We start from the raw sequence: 27,115 nt of genomic DNA on the forward strand, positions 1-27,115 counted from the left end.
TGTTTATGTAAATGCTCTTTATATGTAAGTGCTGCTCAAATCCATGGGGACCTCCCTCCAAGCATGTCAAGATGCTTACCAGATACCATGCATTCTTGCAAGAGCTGAGCATTACAAGCACAGCTGTGTTTTGGACGTAAATCTTTGTATGTATAATATGGGAACGACCTTGCTTGCGCCAAGGCCTTTATGAGGGACACAGAAATAAAAGCCAACATGTAATGAATGGTATTACCAAATTGAGAAATGTCTATCAAAGAGGCAAGTCTGAACTCATTTCAAGATTAAAATAAAGATTCACTTACTAGACATACTCAGTGTGTTTAGTATGACTGTATTTTGTAAGGTAAATGTGAAAAGTTGTATTTATAAGCCAACCAAACAGTTCATATGTTCTCTGAATGCTGGAGAAGGCATAATAAAGGAATTGAAGACAGCATTATATTTTTTTATATACATAAAAGCTGGGCTGGATTTTTATAGGCATTTTCTGATTTAATTACAGACTGTTACTGATTTAGTTGTAATAATAGGTAAAGACATTCAAGCAGTGAGTTCTAGCATGGTAATTTCACTATATGCATTACTGGCCCTTTTCTTCTGATTTCACCTTTTCTTTCTGATTTCGCTGAGTATTATATAGGCACTAGGCAAGTGAAGCTTGATACTCAAATGCTGTGTTACATGTTTTGGGCTCTCTCTATAATCTTCCAAGAACTGGGAAGGCAACTATGAACATAAAACCACAGGATAAACAATGTTCATAGATTAATCTAGCATTGATGTTGGATTTTAAATGGAATTTAAGATACTCTTTTTGCTAAGAATCAGACTACTTGGCAACTAAGAAAGGATGTTAAACTGTTGATTCTAAAAATGTTTCACATTTGTGCCCACAAATTTTTCCTTAATCAAAAGAAATAATTTACCTGTGAAAAATTGCTTATTTTTTGTGTGTGCAGAACACACATTGCCATAGCAGAAAAGTTGGAGGTAGTAGTCATCAATAGCTGGAAATAAAAATGCTAAGTGTTTCTGAAATTTGGAGAAATCAGAGTAGGTACCTCTGTTCTGGTGCCTTTGATTTCAGAAAGTTAAATCTAAACTTTGTGAGATCCTCCATATATAGTGGTGTGTTCTTCAGAAAGTATGTAAGGGAGCAATGAGTTAGTGGTTGATAGCTGGTTGTAGAACTACTGGCCAGGTTATTGTAATCAAGCTTTAAGTCCCGTAAGACTAAGACATGAAGTTTTCTTTGATACAGGATACCAAATCTGGTAAATTAGAAAAGACAAAAAAATTATTTTAAAAAATTACTTCATGAGCTAAACCTCACTGGCTTTTTTGTCTGTACGTCTGCGTTCACCAGTTTTCATGCAGTCAAAGAAACTACCTTGCTACTTAGAATTTTTATGGCCTTGTAGTTGTGGACGGTACTTCAGTCATGATGAATAGGCACTGGGTTTGTTCGAACGCCAAGTGAAATCAGTGGGAGGCCTTCTCTTTTCATGCTTGAGGGTTTTTTGGATGTCCTTGATATTGGACTAAAGATAAAATGTAACAAATTGCTTCACATGTAGATGCCAACAAAACTTCAAAACATGCATTATTGAAGGTCTGAGTTGAGCTGGTTTTGCTTAACTGGAAAATGATAATATCTCATGATGGGTGAAAGCTTAGAGCCACCATTACATCTCAGCTCATCTTCAGGAAATAAGCACCCTGAAAACTTACTGTATGTTAAATGTATTAAACATACTTGTAGCTTCATTGCTTATGTGTTAATGATTTTTCCTTGCATGTTAGTTCACATGAATGTGAAGAGGTTTTAATGACTTCAGATACATTAATATTGAAGTCTGCCACTGGAAGCTAGAGATTAGAGCAGTATATATGTTGATGATTCATAACATCCTGCTTTTAAAATTTTTGAAATCTTTTATTAGTCTGTCTGAAAGTTTGCTTCCCTCTCAAGCTCACTTATGAGAATTCTGGTATATTAAAAATACAATTCTAGCTCAAACTATGTTTGAATTCCTTAATATATCGCGGTGAATTGCAGTAGTGAACTTTATAACTAATTTAACTTTGATTTATGCAAAATTAAGTACTTAGAAATAAATTACATTGTATTGAATATGTAAAATTTTGGTTAAATAATAGTTTAATGAAGTATGAAACAAGGTCAAGGGAAAAGAGATCTAGAGATGAGAACAGCTGGCAAAACTGAGAGAATTACTTCTAAAAGTACTTACAGAATATTTTGTTTTAAAAGTCTCTAATCACATAAAGATGTTTTGGACAAACTGTAAAACATCAAAGGATTTTAAACTTTTTTTAAAATCTATTTGCAGCTGAATGTGTGTCCTCACATCGTTAGGAATAGTACTTAAATAAACATAGCTTTTGAAAAACCTGTAGACTGGAGAAGAAATCTAAGTTTATGCAAAATGGTCAGAAACTTCGGGAAAATTACTGCTTGCTTGTTTGAGAATATGCTGCAATACGGTGAATTATGCTAATTGTCTTTATAGTTTGATTCAAGAAGATTGTATGTCAGTCTCTCTTTACAGTCTGGACTATAAATCCTCTAGACTATTATATGAACTCAGAACAGAATATTTTGCTGACTTAAAGTCAGGACCTTATGGACTTGCTCAAAAAGAAACTTGTTCCAAAGAGACAATCTGATAGAAAGCAGGCTGGTACCCTAAGTCATTTAGTGAAACTTAGTTCCCGGTAAGAGGTAGCTGGCTACAGAACTGTGGTGTGTGTCTGATTGGTTAAATCTGCTTCTCTGCAAAATGAGTAGAGTACAAGACTGCTCTAGGTATTCAGCTATAAAAGTGGTTAATAAGACTTAGAGAAAATTTTGATTATGTTAGAATGCCGAAAGGTTTGTTGTTTAGTTTTTTTTTAAAGTCGCAGTACAAAAAGCTGGTTTGGATAATAAAATGGTAGCTGAAATTTCAATAAGTAAAAATTAATGCACGTGCAGAAGGTTGATGACAACCTCCAAAAGGAGATATGCATATTTATGTGCACCTAATTAACTAACTACTACTCTTAAAGAAAAATGTTTAAGATTTATCTTGAGTTTGCTGCCAAATGCAGCAAAATGATGCTTTTGCCAAGCACCAAATAGGAAACATCTTTGGTGTACATTCATGATATATTTGTGTCTTGAATGTCAGAGTTTTAGTTTCTTCCTCTCAAAAACATACCACAGTATCAGAATAATGGCAGTATGGAGTGTAATGGTGTTTCCCTATTAAGCATCCTCAGTGCTAGACCGGAGTAAAAGATTGGATTGCCTTAATTTGGAAAGCATGTGATTTATCAAAGATATATAAATCATGAATGTTAAGGGGTGGAAAGTATAGAAAATAGGGGTACCTCAATGAACCTGTGGTGCTTTAAAACAACCTACAAATAAGGCAGAAACAAACTCTTAGTACACTTTACGTGCTCTGTGGCAATAATTTCCACAGTTGAACTCTGGACACCAAATATATAGTGTACAAAAGGAGAATCATCAGTGGCTGTTAATGATTCAGATTAACCATCAGCTTAGCAGGCATGTAAAAGAATTTAGGAGTTAGCAATGTATTTGTACCTTGTCTTCATTTTTTTTTCCTCGAGTGTTAGTAATGGAGGAAATAGTGCAGAAGAATGCAGAATCAGTGTATCGATTCAAAAAGGCATCTTGATGGAACTTGGAAAGGCTGGTGAACATGCAGAAAATTCTAAATTATGTGTCCCTGAGGATTAGAGTCAAGGAGGGTGAACCCTAGAAATTTATGTTGTTGTTTTGGTTTTTATTTTTCCTTGCAGTGTTGGTGATAGGGAAAGAGGGAAAAGGAGGAGACTTTGATGCAATGTTATTCAAACTGTGGAGGTCAAGGAGAGGGACCGAAGGCCTTCAGAGGCTGAAAAATTTGCTGAGAGTTTACAAAAAGATTTTTTACCTAAATATTTTAATTGCTTGAAATCTAGTACTTCTCAGTACTTCTTTTCAGTAGTGCTTTTTCAGTAGTGAAGAAAACCTTTTTTGTAAGCTTTCATCATATTTTCTAACTTCATACTGAAACTTATCAGACTTTATTTGCTAGTTATTACAGTTATTTTCAGTCTCTACGTTCATGGCTATTTGTATGTCTTTAATCTGATTTTTTCTGGCTAGTACTTTTGTCACTATTTCTCTTTTTTCAGTATATCTGTATATAAAAATTGTCAACCATATTTTGATGAACTCTTGATATATATATGCACTTAACATTTCATGTATTGCATATATTAAGGTTTTTTTAACTGAAGATTTAAAAATCCATCCAGTCATTTTCATGCACAAACAGAAACTGGAAACTGTCTGGAAACACTCAAGCCCGCTTGCCTTTGAGTTAACTTGGCTTAAACAACATTTTCAAATAACTAGAAGAATATGTCTTCTTAAAAGTATATTTTCTGAAAAATCATTCGTTTTGAAGGTGACCTCTCTTTTAGTTTAGGTCTCAGTCGGTGCAGCTGAAATCTATGGAAAGGTTTTGTGCTATACAGATGAATGAGTAAGGAAGGCATAATGCTGGGTACACTGTTAGCTTTAGTTCTGTCAATTTCCAATATAAAATACTGTAGCTTAGTGTTCCTAACACTGTAACTCTTTACATAAATGCTTGTGTGTCTTGGGAAAAAACACCAGTTAAATAAACCCAGTCTTTCCTCTTATACTTGCCCTAACCTACATCTTCTATGATTTTTCTCTTCTGACTACGTTTTAGTTTTTTAGCATTCTCTTTCATTTTGGAAAAAGCATTCACCACTGCACTTCACAGTAGTATGACAGTATTATTCAGTCTTCTTTCTGTATGTCCTAACATCTTGTTACCTTTTGGTTTGTTGCTTCCTTTACAGTCTCAACTGAATTGTATATGTTGTTCTCCTGTGTTTTAAGATAATCAAAACTCCTGCTGTTTGTATTTTAGTCCCAGGTGCCAGATATTTTGAGGAATCTAGACCATGCAAACTAAATGGGTTTTTGTGGGAACTCAGCACCTCAGGACTGATGTGCAGAGTAGTGACCGAGACCACCCTTGGGGGGCTCGGGAGTCCTGGAATGTTGCCAGAAGTGTCTGGTGGCTGGACTTTGATCCTACACGGGAGACGACGCCTGTATGAGGATAGGAGGATTTCACTGGGGTAAATGGTGAAGGGATAGGTTAATTAGAGTGTGAAACACAGGGTTTAAGATTTCTTTACAGGGGGGTCTAAAGAAGTAAGATGGAGGAATTGGGGCGTGTCCTGTCCTTCTTCTTCTTCTTGGCCTCCGTCTTCTGTGGTGATGTTGGCACTTTGGGATTGGTTATTACTAAAAGTGCACTGGTCAATAAGGGTAAAAGGTATTGGGGAAAATTGATAAATATTGTATACGTAACTTCGAGTATAAAGATAGGTGACCGCCCCGGGGGCTCTCAGTGTGCTCATGGCTGGCTTGCTGTGCAGACCTCTGTCGGGCCAAGAGAAAATCTTTTAGATAAACAACTAATAAACACTGGAGACCGAGAAAAAACCTGAAGCCTCTTCTCGTCCTTTGGAGCGCGGGCTGCCCAAAGCCATCTCCGAGCCTTTCCAGGTCATTAAAACAGCTGGGAAACCGACAGGTTTTTATGTATTAATATTGAAGTGCATGTCCATATTCCTTAGGGTAAAACTGTGAAGCTCTTTTCAAAGCAGAATGTTTTCACCTAATATATTTAGACCGGTATGTACAGAATTATAACTTATTTGGGGAAATAGTGTTGGGTTTGTGTTAACAGCTGGGAGCACAGTTAAATTAAAAACAACAACCATTAAAGTTATTAGGACTAACTTTGAGAAGTCTCTGACTAGGTGCTGAAATGTGTGTTTTCTGGCTGCTATGTCTAGCAAGCAGTGGTTGGACTTGCTTGTTTGACCTCTTGGAGAAGGCAGATAGCTGAGCCTTTGATCTGAAACATGCTTTCATGTATAAAGCCATTTAGCCATTTCCATTTTCTGTTTTGCCACTGTCATCTGCACTACTCACTCAGCTTACTTTTTTTTGTTCTTATAACTAACTGACCTGCTGTTACATGTCACATTTTTCTCCTTTTCTACCTATTACAAGTCCATCCAGGAGAAGGATAAAAAAGGGAGCTGGAGACATGTGGCATGTACCTGCCTAAGTTATTACATGGCCTGGGCCAACTCTTACTTCTGTCAACCTTGTCCGTTGTCCAGAAAAAAACATAGAAAGTATTAAAGACCTTCACTTAGTAGATGTATATTATATGTGTATCCCATCGTTTCAGGCCTGTTGCTCATATTTTCTCTCAATAAGCTTACTTTAGTCTCATCATAACTTAACCATATTTTGCCAGCTGTTCCAGAGAAGGATATTTCCAGTACAGGATTGCTTCTGTTGATCCATCCTCATTTGCTTATGGGCTAGTTTAGAAGCCTCCTTTCAGTTTGTTTTCTCTGAAGAATGCATTTGTTCTCCTTCAGAAACATATCAATACAGTGTTGAGATGCATTATTTTATGTTCCATTAGTCTGAAGCAATAACTGATGAAAATAGGTGTTTGTGCGATGTGTTGAAGTTAATGGCTTCTGCTGTTTCTATCCCTTCTTCTCTCTTTTGCGAAAACTACTTTTGTGAAAGTTGTCATAATTTTCTTAGCTTCAAAGCATCATTTGGAGTAAAACTTGTAAAACATAAAAGTGTACAAAAACAAGCTTCATCATTGGGGAAAAAAATCACAGCAAATTTTACTGTGAAGCTTGGATTCCTCTCAAGGAGAATATAGGATTTTTAAAGGAAGAATAGTTGGATTGTTTTATTGGTAAAGTGATGAGTAGAAGAGAAACTGTAGATTTGGCTTCTCATCTAGTTGTGAGATTAGAGATTTTTCTGTAGACCTGGCTTTCTCCAAAACTTTTGAGTCCAAATGAGCAATTCCAGGCCAAAAGTTCACTTTGAAAAAATGTTAGGTAACTGCAAAGCCTTTTAGGTTAGGAAGAAACTTCAACTACATTAGACTTCCTTAATTTTTAACTTACTTAATTAACTAATTTTAAAATATAATTAAGTCAGAAGTAGATACACAATTTTACAAGAAATGTCATTAGATGACAGCACTTTTGAATTATTCTTTGCCTTCTTTTAGTCATATTTAACATGGATGATGGTAATTTAAAAATTATTTGTTTAGTCTCTAAAATGACATATGCTCTTTTATGAGCTATAAAAACTGATGATGCTTGCATCATAAAGGTGAGCAAAATAAAGCATAAACAGGTTATGCATATATTGCAAACAATAATGGAATGCAGAAGCATGTTAGAGCTTCCTTTGATTCCATAATGAGAGTTGTTGTCTTACATCAAGGTGATTAATTATTGAAGAGAATATGGAAAACAAAGTCTTCAAGATTCACAAGCCTGTTCATGCTGATGTTTAATAGTCCATGGCTACTCCCTTTTCCTGTTTGAATTCTTAGCTAGGACAAAATGAGGGAGTGGTCACTTCTGTCTTGGAGGTGTTTGCAGGTGGGGAGAAAACTTGCCATTTCATAAGCATCAAACTCCAGAGGCATGTTCCTGATCTGATCTGTACTTCTCAACTTTTCCCCCTGTTACAGCTGTAGTCTTCATTTAAGCTATCTCTTTCCCCCAATGGGCTTACTTTCTATTTCCTGTGATAACATATACTATGAATAATTTCTATCTTGTATATAAATGTACCAAAGTAGTATTTTTTAAATTTAATATTATGATTTAGTATATATTTGTATAGATTTTCTCTAGTGGCATTTTGTTGGACTGAGATACAATGCCCAGACAGCTGTTTGGCAAGGGGGATCATATATTTTTCACCCCCATGTCTCAGTTTTTCGTTTCTGTTTTTCTCAGGAGATTCTGTGTCCTGCCCAGGATGACAAGCATAAGTTTAATTAATGACCAGTAGATTACAGTAATTCTCTAGCTAGGTTGCACTTGAGAACTGGTAATTCTTCTAAGTTGGTGCTGTCAGGATGTGTACTCATAATATGGCTATCTTTTTTAATATGTTTTCCCAAAGTGTGCCAGGTCCATGGCTAAAAGTGTCTTTTTGTATGCCCTCCATCTTCTAGTTTGTCATAGTTATTTGGTGTTGATTGTAAGGAATGACTGTAATTACCTTTGGAAAGGTTGCGATCAGTATTTTCTTTTATACTTCAGGTTTTTTTATTGTTTCTTTTTAATAACTATTTTTCATTTTTACTTTTTGATGGCAAAATTGAATCATGTAGAATGAAGTGGCTGGGTAGGAAGAGATGGGTTTTCCCACAGGGAGCATTGGATCACCTTCAGGCCACAGTGAGTGGCTCTCAGAAGGCCACGGGGCATGTGTGTCAGGCAAAGCCAGCAGAGCAAGCTTGGGCAGGAACATCACAAGCCTGAAGTAAGAAGCAGGGAGCAGTAGCCAGCTAGATCTGAGGCACCAAAGGAACTCCTGGAGTTTGCTGCCACTCAGAAAGTCATTGACCTAATAGAAACACGGGTGGGAGCTGTCTTCAAGGAGGCAGTGCAGACTCTATTATTTGAATACTTTTTTGGAGTCACCTTTTGACAAGTCTGCTTTTCCCAAAATTAGATCCTGTCTTTCATGTATCTAAAGAGTAATGAAGATCTTTGTGACTGAGAATTGTTACTCCAGCCTGGAAGCTTGTTCTTGAACTTTCTCATTTGGAATTTGTCACCTTCAACCTCAGTTCTCTCAGGCTGTCATAGCTGTGGAGAGGTTGTGACTGTGGTAGTCTGGTCCAGCAGCTTCAGAAGTGAAGGGAGCAAGCTTTTCAGTTCAAGGTTCATCCTTAGCTTCCAGCTGTTCAACTTTATTAAGAAAGCATGTGGGATATTTCACCTGTCAAAGATAGTTCTCCAGTGGTACTTAGATTCTGTTTTCACCTTTAGATTGGATGCTGCCTTTGTAGTAGTGAGAGCCTCATTCTTTGTCATAGTTGAGCCGTGCCCATCAACTAAACCCCACACGGCTGGAGGAGCTCACTCTAGCTCAGTGGTGGTGGGAAGAGAATAGGTGAGAAGACTCATGAGTTGAGATAAAGACAGTTCAATATGCAAAGCAAAAGCTTTGCACGTGAAAAAAGCAAAACAGGGAATTCATTCACCGATTCCTATGGGCAGGCAAGTGTTCTGCTATCTCCAAGAGTGCAGGGTAACAGTGACTTAGAAAGACAAACACCCATCCTTCTGAACATTACCTACTTCCCTCAGCTTTACTGCTGTGCACAGTGCTCTATGGTATAGAATGTCTCTGTTGTTCAGCTGGGGTCAGCTTTCCCACTTGTTTCCCTTTACTACTGGGAGGAACTCCCGATCTCCTCACTAGTGGAGTGGGATGAAAAGCAGAAAAGGCCTTGTCTGTGTGTCAGCACTGCTTAGCGGTAGCCAAAATATCCCTGTATTACTAAGACTGTTTGCACCACAATTCCAAAACAGAGCCCATACCAGCTAATACGAAGAATATTAATCTAGCCAAAAGCAGCACATCCATCGTCCATTATTTCGTGTCTTCAGAGCCAGAAAGCTAACACTCTGTGTGTGTATCCCTTATCCAAGCTGCAGAATGCAAAGTCCAAACATGAACGTTAGCTGTACCTTTGATTTTCTTTATTCTACTGCAAGATATTTAAGAACTGTTCTAAGACTTGACTATCTGGCTAGATGTGTAGGTGGGCAAGCATGAAGGCAGATCAAGTAACATTAGGGAAAAGTTTCTATCCATTTTATCTTTCGGGGGCTCCTTTCACGCTTCTTTTAAGCATACTACTGTTCCTGCAGCCTAAAGGCAAGTTGTTGATCTATTCTTCTTCATGCAGTTGAATAAAGCCACAACTTCTTAGGTTTTCTCTGTGTTGCTTTATGAGTACCTTTAGTGCTAATTATGATATATGGATGACATACTTGGGATTGTGGATAATGAAAAGATGCTTCCCTTTTTTGTTATTTGTAAATACTTGCTCTAGGGAACAAAGATACAATTATATTATGCAATCATAAAACTCTTTAGCTTGCACCATGTGTGAATAATATTTGGCAGACAAAACTTTATGAAAAAATGTTACTTTGAGGCTTATTCTCCTAGAACTCATGCCTAATAAGAATGTTATTCACATTATCAGTGATCCTTTGTCTATTCAGTGTCAAGTTACCTCATCTCTACCAAGGAGCAGAAAAGGATGACTTTTAACTGTGTTGCTTTTTATCCAGCTTCACAAATGAATTAGCTGTTTCAGAGTTCTGTGTAAATGGAAAGCATTAATTTCACCAGTGAGTAATTCACTGATATGTGTGTGTGTGTATATATATGTCTACAGTTCAATATTTATTTGGAAACCTCTAACATGGTGCATACCTGCTTCATAGAATGACATGTTACAATGTATCTTGTAAGTGTTATTCACTTAGCACTTGTCCACATTATGCTTCATCTGTTACCTTTCTAAGAGTTTGGGGAAAAAAATAAGTAGATGCAAATACCTTATTAATGTCTTAGTGTTTTTCAAGAAATGAACAAGTATTTAGAAGGCATCTGTTTTGTTTTACTTGTGAAAATCATCCATCTGAGAGACGCAGACAAGTGGGTATGCAGAAGTAGGTCCTGAACAGTCACTTAAAAACCTTTCACTCACAATTTGAGTGGAATGGCTATTTAGACCAAATTGAAGCTCTGTGAAATCAAGATTAATACTTGAGGCACTAGAACTTCAGGTTGAAATATTCAGGGATATACAAAGCACTTTTGGTTTTGTTCAGTTTTGCCTATACTATTAAGGTGTCTTTTTGACTGATAGATATGAAAAATATTAATAATTAATACTTTGGTATTGCATGAGCAGGCTTAAATTTTTAATTAAGATACAAGATATGTAGTCTATTGTTGTAGTGTGAATGGTGTGTAGAAATTCTCAGGTTTGGGAGAGAAAGCTGTGTATTTATTAATTCTAAAACAAACTCCAGGTTTTTATTGGCTTCAGATACTGGAATCTCAGAATAAAATTGCCTTGATCTTGGCAATGAAAGGATGTTTGAGCTCCCAGACACTAGGAAAATATACTTTTTAAAGTCATCTATAACAAAGAAAAACTTCTAAAATGTTGATCCTCACTTAGCACTTCCCCAGGACAACCATGGTTGCCAGCTTCATTCTGATCAAAGAGCATTTATTTACTTCAGAATGAAATAATCCAGGCTGGAAGAAAGCCTGAATGAAACATGAAGCATGTAATCTGCAGGTAATAAGATACATAATAAAAAGATGCTGACAAATCAAGCTTATAGGTGGGGGTTTTATGTGTCCAGTAAGAACAGTAATTATGAAAGATGGATGTACTTTTTCAGGAGGAGGGAGTGCTTCCAGAGAGTTTTTTACTGTTGAGTAGAAGCTGGGTGGTGGTTTTATCTCCATTTTGTTGCATTTTCATTCTTAGCCCTGAAACTGTTTGCTGTTGGCAGAACAGCTGCAATTAATTGTATTTTTAATTATGGGCTGATTTATTTACAGATCTCAATAGAGAATGACTACCTGGGGCCCAGAAGAATTGAGAGTCTGCAAAAAGAAGATGCTGATTGGCAGAAAAAAGCTCACATGGCTGTGCTTTCTATTCAAGATCTTACAGTTAAATATTTTGAAATAACAGCTAAAACACAAAAAGGTAGTTATTTCCTGTCATCCTATCCATCACATAAAAAATTAAGTTATTTAATGTTTACTATGCCTATGTTGTACCATGAGTAATTTTTTTCATCAATTCTTCATGAGGAAAATGCAGTTATCATTCTTGTTTGAATCTTTCTCTTGTAAACCTTTTCAGAACATTGTCAGCAGTGAACAGAATAGAAATTTTAGGTAGAAGTTTTACAGCCACTTTCTCAATGTAATTGTATTAGTGGTACTCCGTATTTGCAAAGGATTTAGGAGCATAGAGTCCCTGGTGGATTCTGTTTTCTGTATTGGATATGGCAGACCCTCATAGTAAATGTTAATTGTCTTTCAGTTGATTTTCTTTTCTAGTCTTCCTTGCCTTTCAGTAATTTTTTTCATAACTAAGCATTAAGCAGCACCTCAGTTTAACTACCCAATGAAAGCTGCTCTGTTGTTCCAAAGCCTTCATGGATATAGCCTTGGCTTTTCTGTGTTTGAAGAGTGTGATGGTTTCACTGAAAAGTGGTTCACTAAAGCGAGGTCAGATGACTTGGTATGTACACCCATGCTCTCATCCTTGTACCATTTTAACTTAAATAACCAGTTTAATAGGGCAAACAGACCTTTTTCTAGTTCACTGACAGAGTTTGTCCTGGTGTCCTCCCCTGCCTAACTGCAGGTCCCTGTTTCTTTCTTTGCCTTGGTGATAGGGATTGTGCAAGATCCACAGGAGAAATCCTTTTTTGACTGGTAGGTCTCTTGTCATCTCTGTACATGACTGCTACATCTGACTCAAGAGATGCAGGGCACTGCAAATTTATTCTGTTCAGTGACCACCCAAGTTAATGTGAAATTTCACATTACTCTGACTGAATGACTTAATAGGTTAGAGCATGTTGGAATAAATTTAATTAGAGGAAATTCTAAATGTACTAATCAGCTTTGCTTCTTTTCTAGTATTACATAGGCAGCCAGTAAGATACACTACTAGTTGACAATGCATATTTGTAAAAATTTACTTGTTGTTTTTGTTCACCCGATTTTTTATGTACAGCAGTTAGGATGTGGGGCAAAACCAGTGGAAAGTGACATGCCTGAAGGCTGATTACCGTGTAGATATTTAAAATACAGGTTACTTACCTGTTTTTTGTGTTTGGAGTTTTTCTTGGCCTCCTGCTGATGCAGGGTAGTCTTACATACCCAAATGTTAACAGACGGCAGAGGAAAAACACATGAAAATGTAAAGGTGCTTCTTATTACCTAAGAACAGCATGTAATAGCATGCGCTGACTTAATGCAACCCCTTTGATTCAATTACTTTTGTGGCTTTTGCTTTGCAATGCTAAGTACAGTGTTACATGACCTGTATATTAACAGTGGTGACAATCTTGTATGTGTCCGCCTAGATGTTATCTGAGGCCCAAGAATAGTAAGTCTGAATCACGCAAAGGACTTCAGTGTTTTGAGTTAAAAGATAGATGCTGTTTTAATGTCATGCAGTGCTCTTACAGAATTGCACTTGAAGTTAAGCTGAAATATTTGTTTTAAGTAGTATTTTTTTCAGTCTTCAGATTGACTTTAATTTATGACTGTACTATAAATGTTGTTAAGGTAAGCTGGAGACTTTAGTAGCTGATAATTGGTGGTTACAGAAGTGGGGAAAATTTGGGATCCTGTTCAAGACCAAATAGTTGTATTAATGAGATTTTTATGAAGTACAAATGTGTGCATTTTCTTTGCAGCAGGACGACTAGTGTTTGAAGAGTAGACTAATAAGATGCCTGCCTCTTTTTTTTTCCTTTCTGTAGCTGTGTATGATCGAATGCGAGCAGACCAGAAAAAATTTGGTAAGGCAGCATGGGCAGCAGCAGTGGAACGTATGGAAAAGCTTCAGTATGCGGTTTCTAAGGAGACTTTGCAGTTGATGCGTGCTAAAGAAATCTGTTTGGAGCAGAAGAAGCATGCTCTGAAAGAGGAGGTAAGTTTTCATGCCAGCAAGTAGAAAATTAAAGCACACAGAAAGAAGCAATGTTAGACAAATGATGTTGCAATGTAGGTGTGGTGAGTTTTGTGCCACTTATGTATGTTTTCTGCTCACCTTTTCCTGGTTAGTCAACCAGAAAGACAGTTTTTACTGTAAATGTTTACAGCCATCCACTGGGATGAGTAAAATGAAGATAAAGGATAGGACAGAAATTGGCTGCTGTGTAATCTACAGTTTAGCTCTGAGACATGACCACTTTTTCAGAAAAGCTCTGACATTCCAGATGGAAGGTGTCTAACCACTAGTAAATATATAGGTAGCTGGATGGTTGTGTTGCACTCTTCCTCTGCTTACCTTAATTACTAAGGTAATCTTCCAGAGGGGGCTGTACTAGTTACGGTTTTCCTGAGGAAAGAGTTCATGCATGAAACTGTGCTTAAATGCCTTAGCAGGAAAAAAATCCGCATTTATTGGATTTTATGATGTCTCAAAAGTAACAGTGTTTCAAATTCTCTTTTAAACTTTGCTACCATATGGATGTTTGATGCAAAGAACTTTCTGTCATACTAATGTTAGTGTGTGTTCTAGCAATTAGATGATTGTTTTAGGAGAACTTTTCAAATGTTTCAGCAAAATTTGACTAAACTGATGGTGCTGTTATGAAAAGGTTATCCAGAGAGCTCACGACTTTAGCACTGCAAAGGCTGGTAGATTTGTAAGGCTGATAGACTACGTGTCTATTTTGGGAGCTTCTGTAGAAGACAGCTTAAACTCCAGGGAAGGGAGAGTACCTGCAAGACCCAGAGCACAAAAATAGGTTTACTGCATTTCAATGCTCTTTAGATTTGGAAATCCAAGAGTTGTCTGAAAACCTGAGTTTATCAGGCTTTTGTCATTCTTAGTCAAGAGTTGATGAGTCAATCCAGCACAACTAATTGGAAATATGTTGAATATTTTCACTTAGAGTAACTGTGCATCTTCTTTTTGTGGCCCATTTATTTTTTTCCCTGTTGAGACCTGTGCATTTTCATAGAATGAGATCTCAGTCTGGTAAATGAGTGAGTGTTTGATCTGATATGCTCAAGTATTAGGGGCTGCACAGGAAAAGAAAGGATTCCTTGTAGTATACATCAGGATGAAAGTGACCTATGAGTTTGGGGCTTTTGGGGACAGAGAAATAAGGAATATCTAATGGCCATGGTGCTTTGGGATGGTGTATTACAAGGTATAGAAAGCTCTCAGTCTGAGTATAGTGATAGGGAGATAGCACTAACCAGATTCTGCTCTGATACACACCATGTCTTCTGGGAATGTAAAAGGTTTAAGTATAAAGAGTTGAATGTGAAAAACTTGACTGGGAATCCCATCTTTGCAAAGAATGGTGGCAGTCTTATAAAGATAATGTTTGTAGAACTGAAATACCTCCTGGCAAATCATTTAGCTACTATATTCTAGAAGATAAAAACAGGATGTTTGTTTGAAGATACTAAAATGCTCAAGAAATTAATACATCTGGATGTTAGCTGAGAAAAATGACAATTCAGAACAAAGCCGTGATATGACTTCACTTGAGGAAAGTGTTTGTGTTCAGCAGGATGTCTATGGATTTTTGAACATATAGTCTTGGAAAAGAAATTTTTTGCAAGGGCATATTGTAGTAAAAGAAGGGGAAATAGCTTTAAACTGAAGGTGGATGAATATTTTCAGAAGAAATTCTTTGAACTTTGAGGAAGCAGCACTGGAACGGGTTGCCCAGAGACGTTGTGGATCAACATCCTGAGAAGTGTTCAAGGCCAGGTTGGATGGAGCTCTGAGCAACCTGGTCTAGTAAAAGGTGTCCCTGCCCTGTGGAGGGGTTAGAACTTGATGACATTTCAAATTCCTTCCAACCCAAGCTGCTCTATGATTCAGTGAATGCAGCCACTCTGATTGGTATAGAGGCAACAACAAATACTGTGGAGATTAAATTATTTTCTTTCATTAGTGCAGAAAGTTGTGACATTACAGGAAATTGAACTTGGATCTTCCAAGTTTAAAGTTTTTGTTCCACCAGTGTGGTGTTTTAACCCCAGCCAGCAACCAAGACCCATGTGGCTGCTCACTTGCTCCCTCACAAGTGGGATCAGAAGGGTTGAAAGCTAGAAAACTCATTGAAGTAAAGACAGTTTAATAGTGAAAGCTAAAGCCAAACATGTGAGCAAAGCAAAATGAGGATTCATGTCTTCCCAGGGGCAGACAAGCGTTCAGCCACCTCCAGGAGTTCAGGGCCCCATCACAGGTAGCTGACTTGGGAATATGAAACGCCACTAAATCCTAACGTCCCTCCCTTCCTCTTTCTTCCCCCCACTTTATATACTGGGTGTGATGTCACATGGTCTGGAATATCCCTTTGGTCAGCTGGGGTCACCTGTTCTGGTTGTGTCTCTTCCCAACCTCCAATGCACTTCTGTCTTTCCTGCTAGAGTGACCATACAAAAAGCATATAAGGCTTTGGCTCTGTGCAAGCCCTGCTCAGCAATAACAAAAACATCTCTGTATTATCAACCCTGTGTTCAGCACAAGCCCAAAACACAGCACTAAAACAGACACTGAGAAGAAAATTAGCTCTAGTCCAGCCAAAACCAGCACAACTGCAGAATGCTGCCCCTACTGTTCCCATGTTAAATTTCTTTGTGTTTCTTTCACAATGTTGATCAACCTGAGAGCTACCAAGGATGCAGAAAATTAGTAGTACAGATTAGGTAAAAACTCATAAGAATTGCTCTCAATTAAGAAAAGAAATTTTTAACAGCATATACTGAAATATGTCCAAAAGTGATATCAAAAAGTGTTTTGAATTATCACACATTGAGTATCTTACATGAAGTTTTAACATAAATTGTTGAAATTCAAGGTCTTTGTTTTACTTTTTCATGGGGAGCCATTATGTAGCTAGGATATCTGCCCATGAATCATACAGCAGTACTAATTTCCCATTTCCTTTGCACCTGAAAGCTGAATAAAGTGGCGGGGTACCCCTAAAACAGAGCAGGTAACTAACATCATCTGTAGTGTATGCTCTTCGTAGGGCAAAGGTGCAATTGTCAGATGCTAAGGTCCTATATCAGTGCAACTGAATGAAGTACTCAGCTGTTATAACTTGGTGAGCTGATACTTTTGGAGATGGTCTATGTGTGTCTTTATGTCTTTATTCAGTTCTATATACATTGAGTATTTAAATTTTGGAACATCTGTTTTTGAGAAAAAAAATATGGAGGTTTGAGTAATTTTCACAGTTCATGGAAAAAGGGTAGTTCTTAGGTGTGGTCACATTTTACACTACCTTAATTTAAAAAGAAACAGACATTTCCCACAGTGACTTTCCTTACCCCCAAACCCACCGAATTTTTGCCTTTTTACAGTGAGGAAATCCTTGAAAAATGTCAAATTCTTTGAAAAATGCTAATATCGTGCCTGAACAATAAACATTATCCATCTTGCATGCAAAATTGGAGAGTTCAAGAGAATCAGTCCTTTTGTCTTGAAAAGTACCATGTGGTTCACTCTAATTATGCAATCAGTATGTCATTTACTGTTCTGGTCAAATTAACCTAATATGGATGCAAAGTAATAAAATGGCATAATAAGATATTTTTGTGTAACAAAGGACTAGCATATGCACGATACATTAATGATTGTGAGGTTTCTGTGTTCACTTAAGGACTTACTGGAGTTTTCAGACTAATAGTTGATATATGAAAAATGCATACAGAAGTAAAAAATATAGCAGAAGAAACTTAAATTAGAAGTTGCAAGAATTGATTAGCTGATCTTCTGTCCAGCAGTCTTATATGGAATTAAGTGTAGTACACAGAACTATTTGTGTTAAATTGAGCTGTGAAATCCCTGTCAATGGATAATGGTGCAGTTGCTAAAAGCTTACATGCTAAAAAAAACCAAAAGAGATAGGACAAATGTATTAATTAAGTCTAGTAAGTCTGTTTCATATAGGAGGCAGCAGTGTGGTTTAAGTTGTGCTACAGGTTGTGCTAGAGGCTGGTGAATTGTTTTGGGAAGATATCACTGCACTGCCTGTTTTGTTTCACTGTCATGGATTTCTGCAACATTTTCCCAAAACAGGATATTGACTGAAATGGGTCATTGGTTTAATTCATTACAGATACCTTTCTAGTTTACTACAGTCATATTTAAATACTCAAGGAACCCATTTGTAGCTGTTCGTTACAGACTCAGTTTTACAACTTGAAGATAACACCATAGTGTACAGAACATGCTAGCAAATATTTTATTAAATGTATCACTAAATAGGTTGGGTGTTTTTGCTTGGCAGACATCTCTCTTTAATGACTAACTGTCTATATTATGAAACTGGACATTTCTTCTGAATAATGAGGTAGACAGATCACAAATCTCTATTAAAATTTACCATTACTTTCATCCACTATCTGAGAGAAACTGTCGTATATACATAATTTGAGCAGGTAAAGAATTTGGCCCTAACTCTTCTGCATGCAGGTTGTAGAAGTGTGTGAAGAACACAGCCTCAGCACATAAGATTCCCTTATATGCTGGTATTTCTTACATAAGATCTGAATGGCTGACTGTATTGAGCAGATAAATCTTGTTTGACTGAATGAAGGAGAATGGTTGCAGTTCACTTTGGTTGTGTGTTACTTTTCTATTCAAACATATAATACAAATGAGTACTGAAATATATATAAGTATTTTAATCTGTGTTATTTATTCTCCTGTGAAGGATTCCAGAAAGAACAGAACAACTAAATTGTCATTACAGGATGATCAGTGCATGTATTTATCCCTGTCTGCACATCCTTTCACATTTTTTCCTCCTTTTACAGGTTTCCTCCTTTCACATTTCTCCTTTTATGGGTTTAAACTGTAGCTTTCTAGATGCCTACTTCCAGACTTGGGATTGAAGATAGTAGAATTCTAATTTAATTATGTACCCTCAGGGAATCAAGTGGTAGAGTAAAAGAATGTGTGGTGTGTTTCACACTATGCACTGTATGACTTGACACTTGACAGTTGCAAAGTGTAATTCAATGCAAATTGAAAATTTGCAAATTGCAGTTACAAAATGCAATTCAATGGTTTTATTTCATTGCCATGTAGAAAAAAGTCAGTTATTAAAGGCATCTTAAAGTGTGTGTCTGATCAGGACATATCTTAGGGACTTGATGTGTTCAATTTTAACATGTTACATTTACTGTACCAGACAGTATCTAGATGTAATAATAAAATCTGTGGTTCTGTTCTCATAATTATCCTGGAGTTGTATGGTTTTTGTTTGTTTGTTGTTTTCTCTTTTTATTTAGATGCAGAGCCTGAAAGGTGGTACAGAAGCATTAGCCCATTTGGACCACTTAGAAGCTGATTACTATGATCTACAGCTTCAGTTATATGAAGTGCAGTTCGAGATCTTGAAATGTGAAGAGCTGCTACTGACAGCGCAGCTTGAAAGCATCAGAAGATTGATGTCAGGTGCTTCATTATTTCAATTAATACAAATCTGTGAAAGATAATTTTCTTCCTAGGAGTCCACGGAAGCCTGTGGGAGTGAAATGAGAACAGATTCTTTGGCATGTGAAGAGGTGCAAAAGTACTGTTAAAGTAAAATTTACACCTGTTTATAAGGCATATACATACACATAAAGAAGTTCTGGTATGGTTCTCATTGCCTGTATTTGAAAATTTGCATATAAGATATGCAAACTATGTATGTTTGAAGAACTAAGATGAGGGAGGAGGAGATGTCTTAATTACTGGACTTGTCTGAAAATACGCAATATGCATTGATATTGCTCATTTTTTGAAAGTGACGGGTTTTCAAAAGCTATATCTGCAAATGGGGTTCCTTTTGCTACACTTGAAGCTCATATTGTTATCTCAGATTCAGAGCAGCAATGAAAACCTTATGCTTCCAGAACTATCCTACTACATCTCACGTACTTAGAAACTGTGAAAAGAGTACATGTAAATCATACAGCATTTTTCAATCCAGTTCTGTCCTTTAGACCTTTTTATTTTTAATGTTTGTATTTAAGCAAGCCTTGTTTTGCTGTTTTTAAGAGTGTAGGGGTTGAATAAAAAATTTTGCTATGGATAGAAAATTCTCCTAAGAGAAGTTTGAAGCTGGGTTGTATTTTGAGTTGCCACTGGAAAAGGAGAAAACAAAGGTATCACAGATTTGTCTCACTGTAACAGTTATCTCCACCTTTATGGCTTCTGATGGAAACAACTATAACTGTATGCTTGGAACATAAGGGTTGGAAATTTTGTAAATGAGTCACAGAAATGTGGCAGCTTTGACTGGGTAGATAATTAGTGCTTTTGAGGTAGATAGATTTTGGACTGGGAAATCAGACATGTAGTTTTGGTACTGAAGATGTCTGCTCATTTATGAACTGAAAGAAGTCCCCTGAACAGGAGATAGAGAAGACGTGTATCAAAATCCTTTGTCTTTGGTGTAGTAATAGTAAAACATCTGGGCTGTCAGAGACTAAGCTGTAAAAATGTCACAGGGCAATATAATTTGTTATTCATGTTTTCTCCAGAATCTCAGAAAAGACCTCAACCCACCCTAATCCAAAATAAAACCCTCAGACACCTAAACCATCACCCTGTTCCTTCCCTCACGGCAACAAAACAGTTCACCATTCTGGCTTCCTTTGCTATTTTAAATTTGTAAGATACTGCTTAATAATAAATCCAAAACTATCCCATAGGACAGAAGATGAAAAATACAGTTCCTGAATGTCTGGGAATTGTTCAACACGTGAAATTACCTTCTCAAGCTTTCCTTAGGTAGATAGAACAATTAATGTGAAAAATAATGTGATGTGCAAGTGACTACATATGTTTCAGACTATTCAATACCAAATCTGAATTCAAGCATCTAAAACATTTAGTGGTCTTTCAATATGTGTTGTTTCCTATGACATCAAAAGAAAAGCATGGACTGGTAAACTTTATTTTTGAAGTGTGCTGATAGTCAAGTAAGAGACTTTGATTTTGCACATCTGTATGATTTGAAATTTCACGTGTGTAAGCTGAGTAGATGCTGTTGCTTCTCTCTAGTCTCTGACTGTAGTGGTTCTGCAGAGATAATTCAGAGAATTCTCGACTGATGTTTTGAGAGCATGGTTAGAATTTACTGCAGTTGGCTGTGACCTAGAGGAACATCTTTGTAATAGATACATCTTTGATAATAGATTGTCATATTATGAGCAGCATTAGTCATTAAGCCAATACCTGCATTGAAATTGAAAAAACATGACTTTGTTAGGTAGAATTTACAATTTATGTTACTCATATGAAGTATGAGTACATTCTTGTCAAAATGGTTTTGTGATGAGTGAACTTCTATATTTCTGGTTTTAACTTTGCATTAAAGTCTTGTAAAGCAAAATTCAGGTGTAAATTCTCCCATTTTATAACTGCATGGTGAAATACAATTATCAGACATGAGTCTTCTTCTTACTCAGTGGTATCTCAAAGGCAGTTCCAGTGACTTGACAATTACATATTGGTGAAGCTTTACAGGGATTTTATTTTTTTAAGCTGAGTGCTGAAGTAAAGGGACTGTTTGGTATATTTTATTAGTTTTTCTTTTAAGGTGAATATCTTGCTGTGCTTTATTGTCTGGTCCTGCCATGGCTTCTGCTGAGCTGAAATCAGCATGGCAGTCGGAATTCTGGTTGCAGCAGAGACTGTACACACAAATTACATGAAGTGACAACTTAATGACAACAGCTTTTAAAATGGACTGTGTACTGAGGGAAATCCTGTGCCTTTCCCCAAATAATCAAGTAGCTGAAGTAGGAGAAATTACAGTCCTTCTGAAAGTAGTTGAAAAAAAAGTTTGATGTTGCTGTGGAATAGACACTTTACAGACATGCCAGCTGCATCTGCCCGTTTCAGACAGCAGTAATGCATTTCCTTCTTGCTGTATGACAAATATATCCTACTTTGTATGCCAGTGGAATAAGAACAAGAGGTCTTCACTGCTTCTTCATCCCAACATCTTCAAGGATTTATAATCACCACACTTTCCTTCTTGGCAAGAGATGAGAAGGCAGCATTTAAAGATGAGCTCAGTGTTATTCCAAATGCTTCACTCAGGAAGCTAAAAATCATGAGTGTTGATAAAACTATTAGTAATTACCTCCTTTTCAGGCCTATAATGCTTTGAAGGATTGCCTTGAAATTGCCCTCCCTCCCAGGAGCGGTGACTGGGACATCAAAAACCTGTGGGAGGATTTTTGGTGTCCTGTTGTGTGAGTCCCTTACATGAAATTACAAGTTGGTTGTAACAGAAGAATCTCATACCGAGGACTTCAGATAGTCTTGTCTATCCTGAACTTCATGGTGAACACCGGAGAAAATTGCTACACACCTTGGGTCCCTTGTGAGACCCAAAGACATGCATGGGCATTGTGTTCAAATTAGGCTACACATTATAGCTGTATGTTTAAAATTGCATTTGTGTTTTAATACTCTGAGCTTGCCTGAATAGCAGGCTGAGCTTCACTGGTATTAATTTCTGTTCCTCATAAAGACCTTAAAGCTGCACAGTGCCTTGCTGTGTAATGCTTTTCCTCTGACCTATTGATTTTTGGTAGTAGTCCTCTGAAAGGGCTGTGGCATTCTTCTGCATCATATCTTGCAAGTCAGTGGGAAGGTTGTTGTTGAGGAATACAAAATGTTAATCAAATGCAAACCATTGATTTGATTTTTTAATTTTTTTTTATTGCTGACATCTTTTAAACAGAGAAGAGAGATGAAGTGGTGTATTATGACACTTACGAAAGTATGGAAGCCATGCTTGAAAAAGAGGATATGGCAACATCTGTACACTTGCAAAAAGAGGAGCTGCAAAAGTTACAACAAAAAATCCGCCAGCTGGAAGCAAGGCGTGGACGTATTTCAGCCAAGAAAGCCTACCTCAGAAATAAGAAGGTACTGTTTTATTGCCTTTTTTTTTTTACATAATTAGCAAATTTAATAAAACTTCAAAAGGTTTCCTTGCAGATACAAATTTTCCAGAACTCTTGTGGATTATGTTCAATGTAAAGGGACTGTTTGCTAAAAGTTGTTTTGCAGAATACAAAATAAAATAGCATGTATTATTATATTGATACATTTAAGATTCTGTTTACCTTTCTTGTAGCTGTAAAGGAACCTTCAGTTACTTTGAAGTCAACAAATAGAAATAAGTTTATTAAATAATCAGAGTACTTTCGTGCAGGAAGTCCATGCTAGAATGAATGTTTTTAGGGACAGTAAAAGTATCAGCATAGTTTTGTATATGTTTGCCGGAAAGAAATTTCAAGTGTGGTTCTCACTAGTGAATTCTCTTTTCATTCTCTTACCATCCTTTTAAACTTATGTCATGTGTTGTTGATACTCTGTGTTTGGCAGATCTATATGAAATGCGGTCTGTATTCTTAATTTATAATTCTGGGTGTGCTATTTAGGTCAAAGTTTTGGGAGACCATTGTAATAATTGTTAGAAAATCAGTTCCACCCCACACTATGTGCTGTAAAACTATGCAGAAATGTCAGTTGATAGGCCTCATTCTGGTTTAGAGTGATTGGTCGGTTTGGTTGTGTGTTTGCAGTCATGCCCTTTATGTGAAAATGACCCCTTCATATAAAGAGTTCTAGCAGATTGACAATAAACCATTCAGGTTTTGCCTTCCCTTCATAACTAATATATATTTATTTCTGTATTGTCATGGTTTGACACTGGCACAATGCCAGTGGCCCCATGAAAATACCTTCTCCCTGGTGTCTACTGTGAGATGGGACCAGGAATAGAGCAAAGCAGGCTCCAGCTTAGGAATAGAAGGAAAAAAACTTTATTAACCTACAATATATAAAAGAAACACACAAAACTCAGGATGAAAACCTTCCAAACATTCCTCCTTCCCCCAAGCAAGTTCCCAATGCATCACAGTAAGACAAAACCTTGGACTCTCATTCAGTTGCCACGCCTCAGATCACCAACTCTCAGTCCATCAACACCCTTCTGATAATCAATTCTGAGTTCATGAAGAGGAGTCCTTCTTGTTCCCATGTCACTCATGGCATCACCTGGAGAACATCTGCCATTGTGATCTCTTCCGTCCATGTCCAGTGCTCTCACCGCTGCACATGGACCAGAGCTGCTTCTAGGGTTTTCCTTTTAAGGATGCTTTGTCCAGTTCCAAAAAGAGCACAGTCTCTCACTTTTGGGACACCGTCCCCCCCCAAAATTCACCCCCTGGGGCCGAGGGGTCTCAGTACTGAACTCTGTTGCCTCTCAGCCATTGCCTCCCCCTGTATATTGTCTCTGTGTCACAGGAAACATGGTTCTGTCCATGGCTATACAAGAAAAGTCCAGTTAAGGCCACTTCATCCTCTCCTGCCACCTAGTATTCTTCTCTACTCATTCAACTGCAGGAGGATCAGCATTAGGAGGATCAGCATTTGCAAGGTTTCCGTCATCTGAGAAAAGGGTTAAAAATCTCAGGCTCTGCCTGTCCAGAACTCCCACGGCTACCGGGCAACCCCCTTCTCCTTCTCGCCGGTCCTGCTATCAAATTTCAAGGTGGCACCGGCACAAACACCGGCTTTCTCTCTCTCCCTCCCTCCCTCTCTCTCTCTCCCCCTCCTGGGGGCAGAGTGGGGAGAGGGTGGCTGCCCGATGCCTCTTGGCGCTCCTCCACTCTTCCATCCTCAGGGCCAGGCTCACCTCACCCTGCCGCATGGCTTCCCCTCCCCTGCCCAGCCGCAGCAGCTGGGCAGGGGGGAGGTCTGAGCTCTTTCCCCACCGGAACCCAAGAGAGGTTTTCCTGGGAGTTCTCTGCTTTTAACCCCCGTATTCTCAGAGGCGTATCCATGTCCCCAGTGGCCACACCAGGTGCCAATATTCAAATCTGAGCACCTATTGGTTTGACCACAGCATCCCAAAAAACTCACTTCCTCTCAAACCATGACATGTATCTAAATCTGAAGCATAACAGAGCAAATGAAAAGCTGTTTATATATAATTTTATGTATTTTATTTTTTGTATTTTGTCAACCACTGCCTGGTTTCTAGTTAAGCCAATATGGAGAAGACTGCAAATGAAGTATTAGAAGAGAGGTCTCCTGTTAGCCGATTATGTGAAGTAGCATGCTTTGTCATTGTGTTTGTTTTACATGAGTTTGTAAAGAGAAAAGGTATCAAGAATGTTGTTAGTATTTTAAGAGAATTTACCAGTCGTGTTACGCTAATGTACACAGGCTATAGTATAATAAGATATTTTCTCCTGGATATGAGAAGACATTGCTGGCACCTTACAAAGTAGACAAACCTGTTTAAAAGTGATAACCTGTTTGCTATTCTCTGCTTAACTTATTGGAGCTCACAGGTCAAGAAGAAACTCTGAAGCAGGAATAGAGATTTTTTTTAGCATGCCCATATATCCATATAATGAACTAATCACCTTCAGTGGCTCATTTGTTTCAGTGTTGTGCTATGATAGAATACCTTTTTAAGCTGAAGGAGTTGGCTTTGGCTGTAGCAGGAGTATCAGCATGCCTGGTTGTGCACTGTGACGAGATGCAGAGCTGTGTGTGGTAGTGTTGCTTTTCTGCATCTGCATGCAGGAGTGGTACACTTAGATCTTGTCAACATTGTGCTGGAAAAGCTGTTGGCTATACTGCTTTCAGGACCTGAGGTAATGTCTCCATGTGGAACTTGGGCATTATACTGCTCTCAGAACTAGTTCCAGCTTTCATACTTATGTCATTGACCAGCATAGTATTCTCTGCAGTTGAGTGCTGTAGGGAGATACTTAGCCTCTAAGAAAAATCACAGAGTAGAACAATGTGTGCTTAAACTTACAGGAGAAAATAAATTACCTTTATTTGAGCAAAAAGAAAGGGCAGAATCTGTTGTGTGCCATTGTGTAGCACTTGTTGGGCAGAAAAGAATATGGCCATTTTTTAGCTTCTCACTGCTGGATAACACAGAGTCCTTCTAAGCTTTATGGCAATTACCTGGAAATGAGAGCTCATAGATTTGTCTCATTTCTTTAAGCAATCTTCGCATTTTCAATGGCCTTTCTAGTGATACTGTAAAACATTCATTAATGTTATTTATGGTGCCTGATGTGAGTACTTGTATTTGTGGGTAAAAAAGGTGTTCTTGTTCTGAAGTATTGGTAGGTTAAGTATGCAGAATTGAGATACAGATGGAAAACAAAAGCAGACTGTAGATGGTGAGAATGAGGGCAGTGATGACTGAATGCTATGTGAAGAAAAGTGACTTTTTGAGGGTGAATATGGAAAGTACATACTGTGTAGTAAATCTCTGTGTCTGTCTCAATTAAGAAACATTTATTGTTGAACTGAGATGAGAGTGTGCTTATTGCTTTTCAGATTGTGTTCCTGACTTCGCGTGTTTCAGCAAAGTATCTTAAAACAGGCTTTTAAACTGGTGTTCTGTTTTGGATTGGGTTGGTGAGATTTTGGTGGCAGATTGGTGGGGTTTTTCCTTCTTTTTTGTTGTGGTTTTTTTTTAAGCTTGTCAGTGCTGTAGATGAAAACAAAAGGTAAGTTATGCATTAAGTGGTGTATAGGACAGTCTTGCGATATGTTTAGAAATTACAGTCTTTTCTCATTATCAAGATTTTGGCAACTGAAAGTGCCCTTAGCAGAATGTCTCCTTTCTAGCACCAGATATCAGGATTAAGGAAACAATAGGAAATTTTTCTCTGTCATCAGTTTTATTTTTTGGAAGAAGGTAATTTCATCATCCAGGTATTTGAAAATTTTTCTATTGAGGAGATAACACAGTGAAAGGGAATAAATTACTCTTTGTTGAGTAAAATGATTTGTAATTTAAATATATGCTTCAGTGACTGTAGTCTCTATTTTGTTTTTCAGATATTGCCTCCCTAATTTTGCAGATGATGTATTAGTTTTTCAGTGGTGTTGTCAAATAATTGTATCAAGCTTTTATTTAGAAACTTTCGTTAGAGGCTTATTACAAACATAATTCAGTCATGACTCTTGAATAACTGAACAGGCATTTTAAAAATTTACGATTTTATGGGGTTTGATATTTTTCCACTGTAGCACCACGGGTATAAACTCTTCATTCTCTTTTTAATACAAATCTGATTTCTTTGCATTTGTTGAACAATCATTTCCTAATGTTCTTTTGTGTTGATGACAGTGAGTTATTAAAAATAAATTTTTAATAGCAGTTTAACCTTTTTTCCCCTTACTTCTAGAGAGTTAGCTGTAGATTTTTCATGCAGAAAATTGCTATTGTTATGCCAGTCTACCCCCTGCTGGCTGCACATTAGTATTAATTAGATAATCATATGGAACAAGCAGCTGATTTATTAGGG

At 37.3% G+C, this 27,115-nt stretch overlaps 1 protein-coding gene across 1 annotated transcript in view; it reads left to right on the plus strand.

The window, feature by feature from the left end:
• The window catches only part of JMY (junction mediating and regulatory protein, p53 cofactor), a 66,091-nt gene that overhangs the window by 20,711 nt on the left and 18,265 nt on the right, over positions 1–27,115 (plus strand). The window contains exons 3-6 of the mRNA XM_058823450.1: positions 11,585–11,735; positions 13,534–13,703; positions 19,046–19,211; positions 22,501–22,688. Coding sequence (XP_058679433.1) covers positions 11,585–11,735; positions 13,534–13,703; positions 19,046–19,211; positions 22,501–22,688 — 675 coding nt within the window. The remainder of the gene's footprint in view (positions 1–11,584; positions 11,736–13,533; positions 13,704–19,045; positions 19,212–22,500; positions 22,689–27,115) is intronic.

The sequence above is a fragment of the Ammospiza caudacuta genome, chromosome Z (assembly GCF_027887145.1).
Source record: "Ammospiza caudacuta isolate bAmmCau1 chromosome Z, bAmmCau1.pri, whole genome shotgun sequence".
Taxonomy (NCBI): Eukaryota; Metazoa; Chordata; class Aves; order Passeriformes; family Passerellidae; genus Ammospiza; species Ammospiza caudacuta.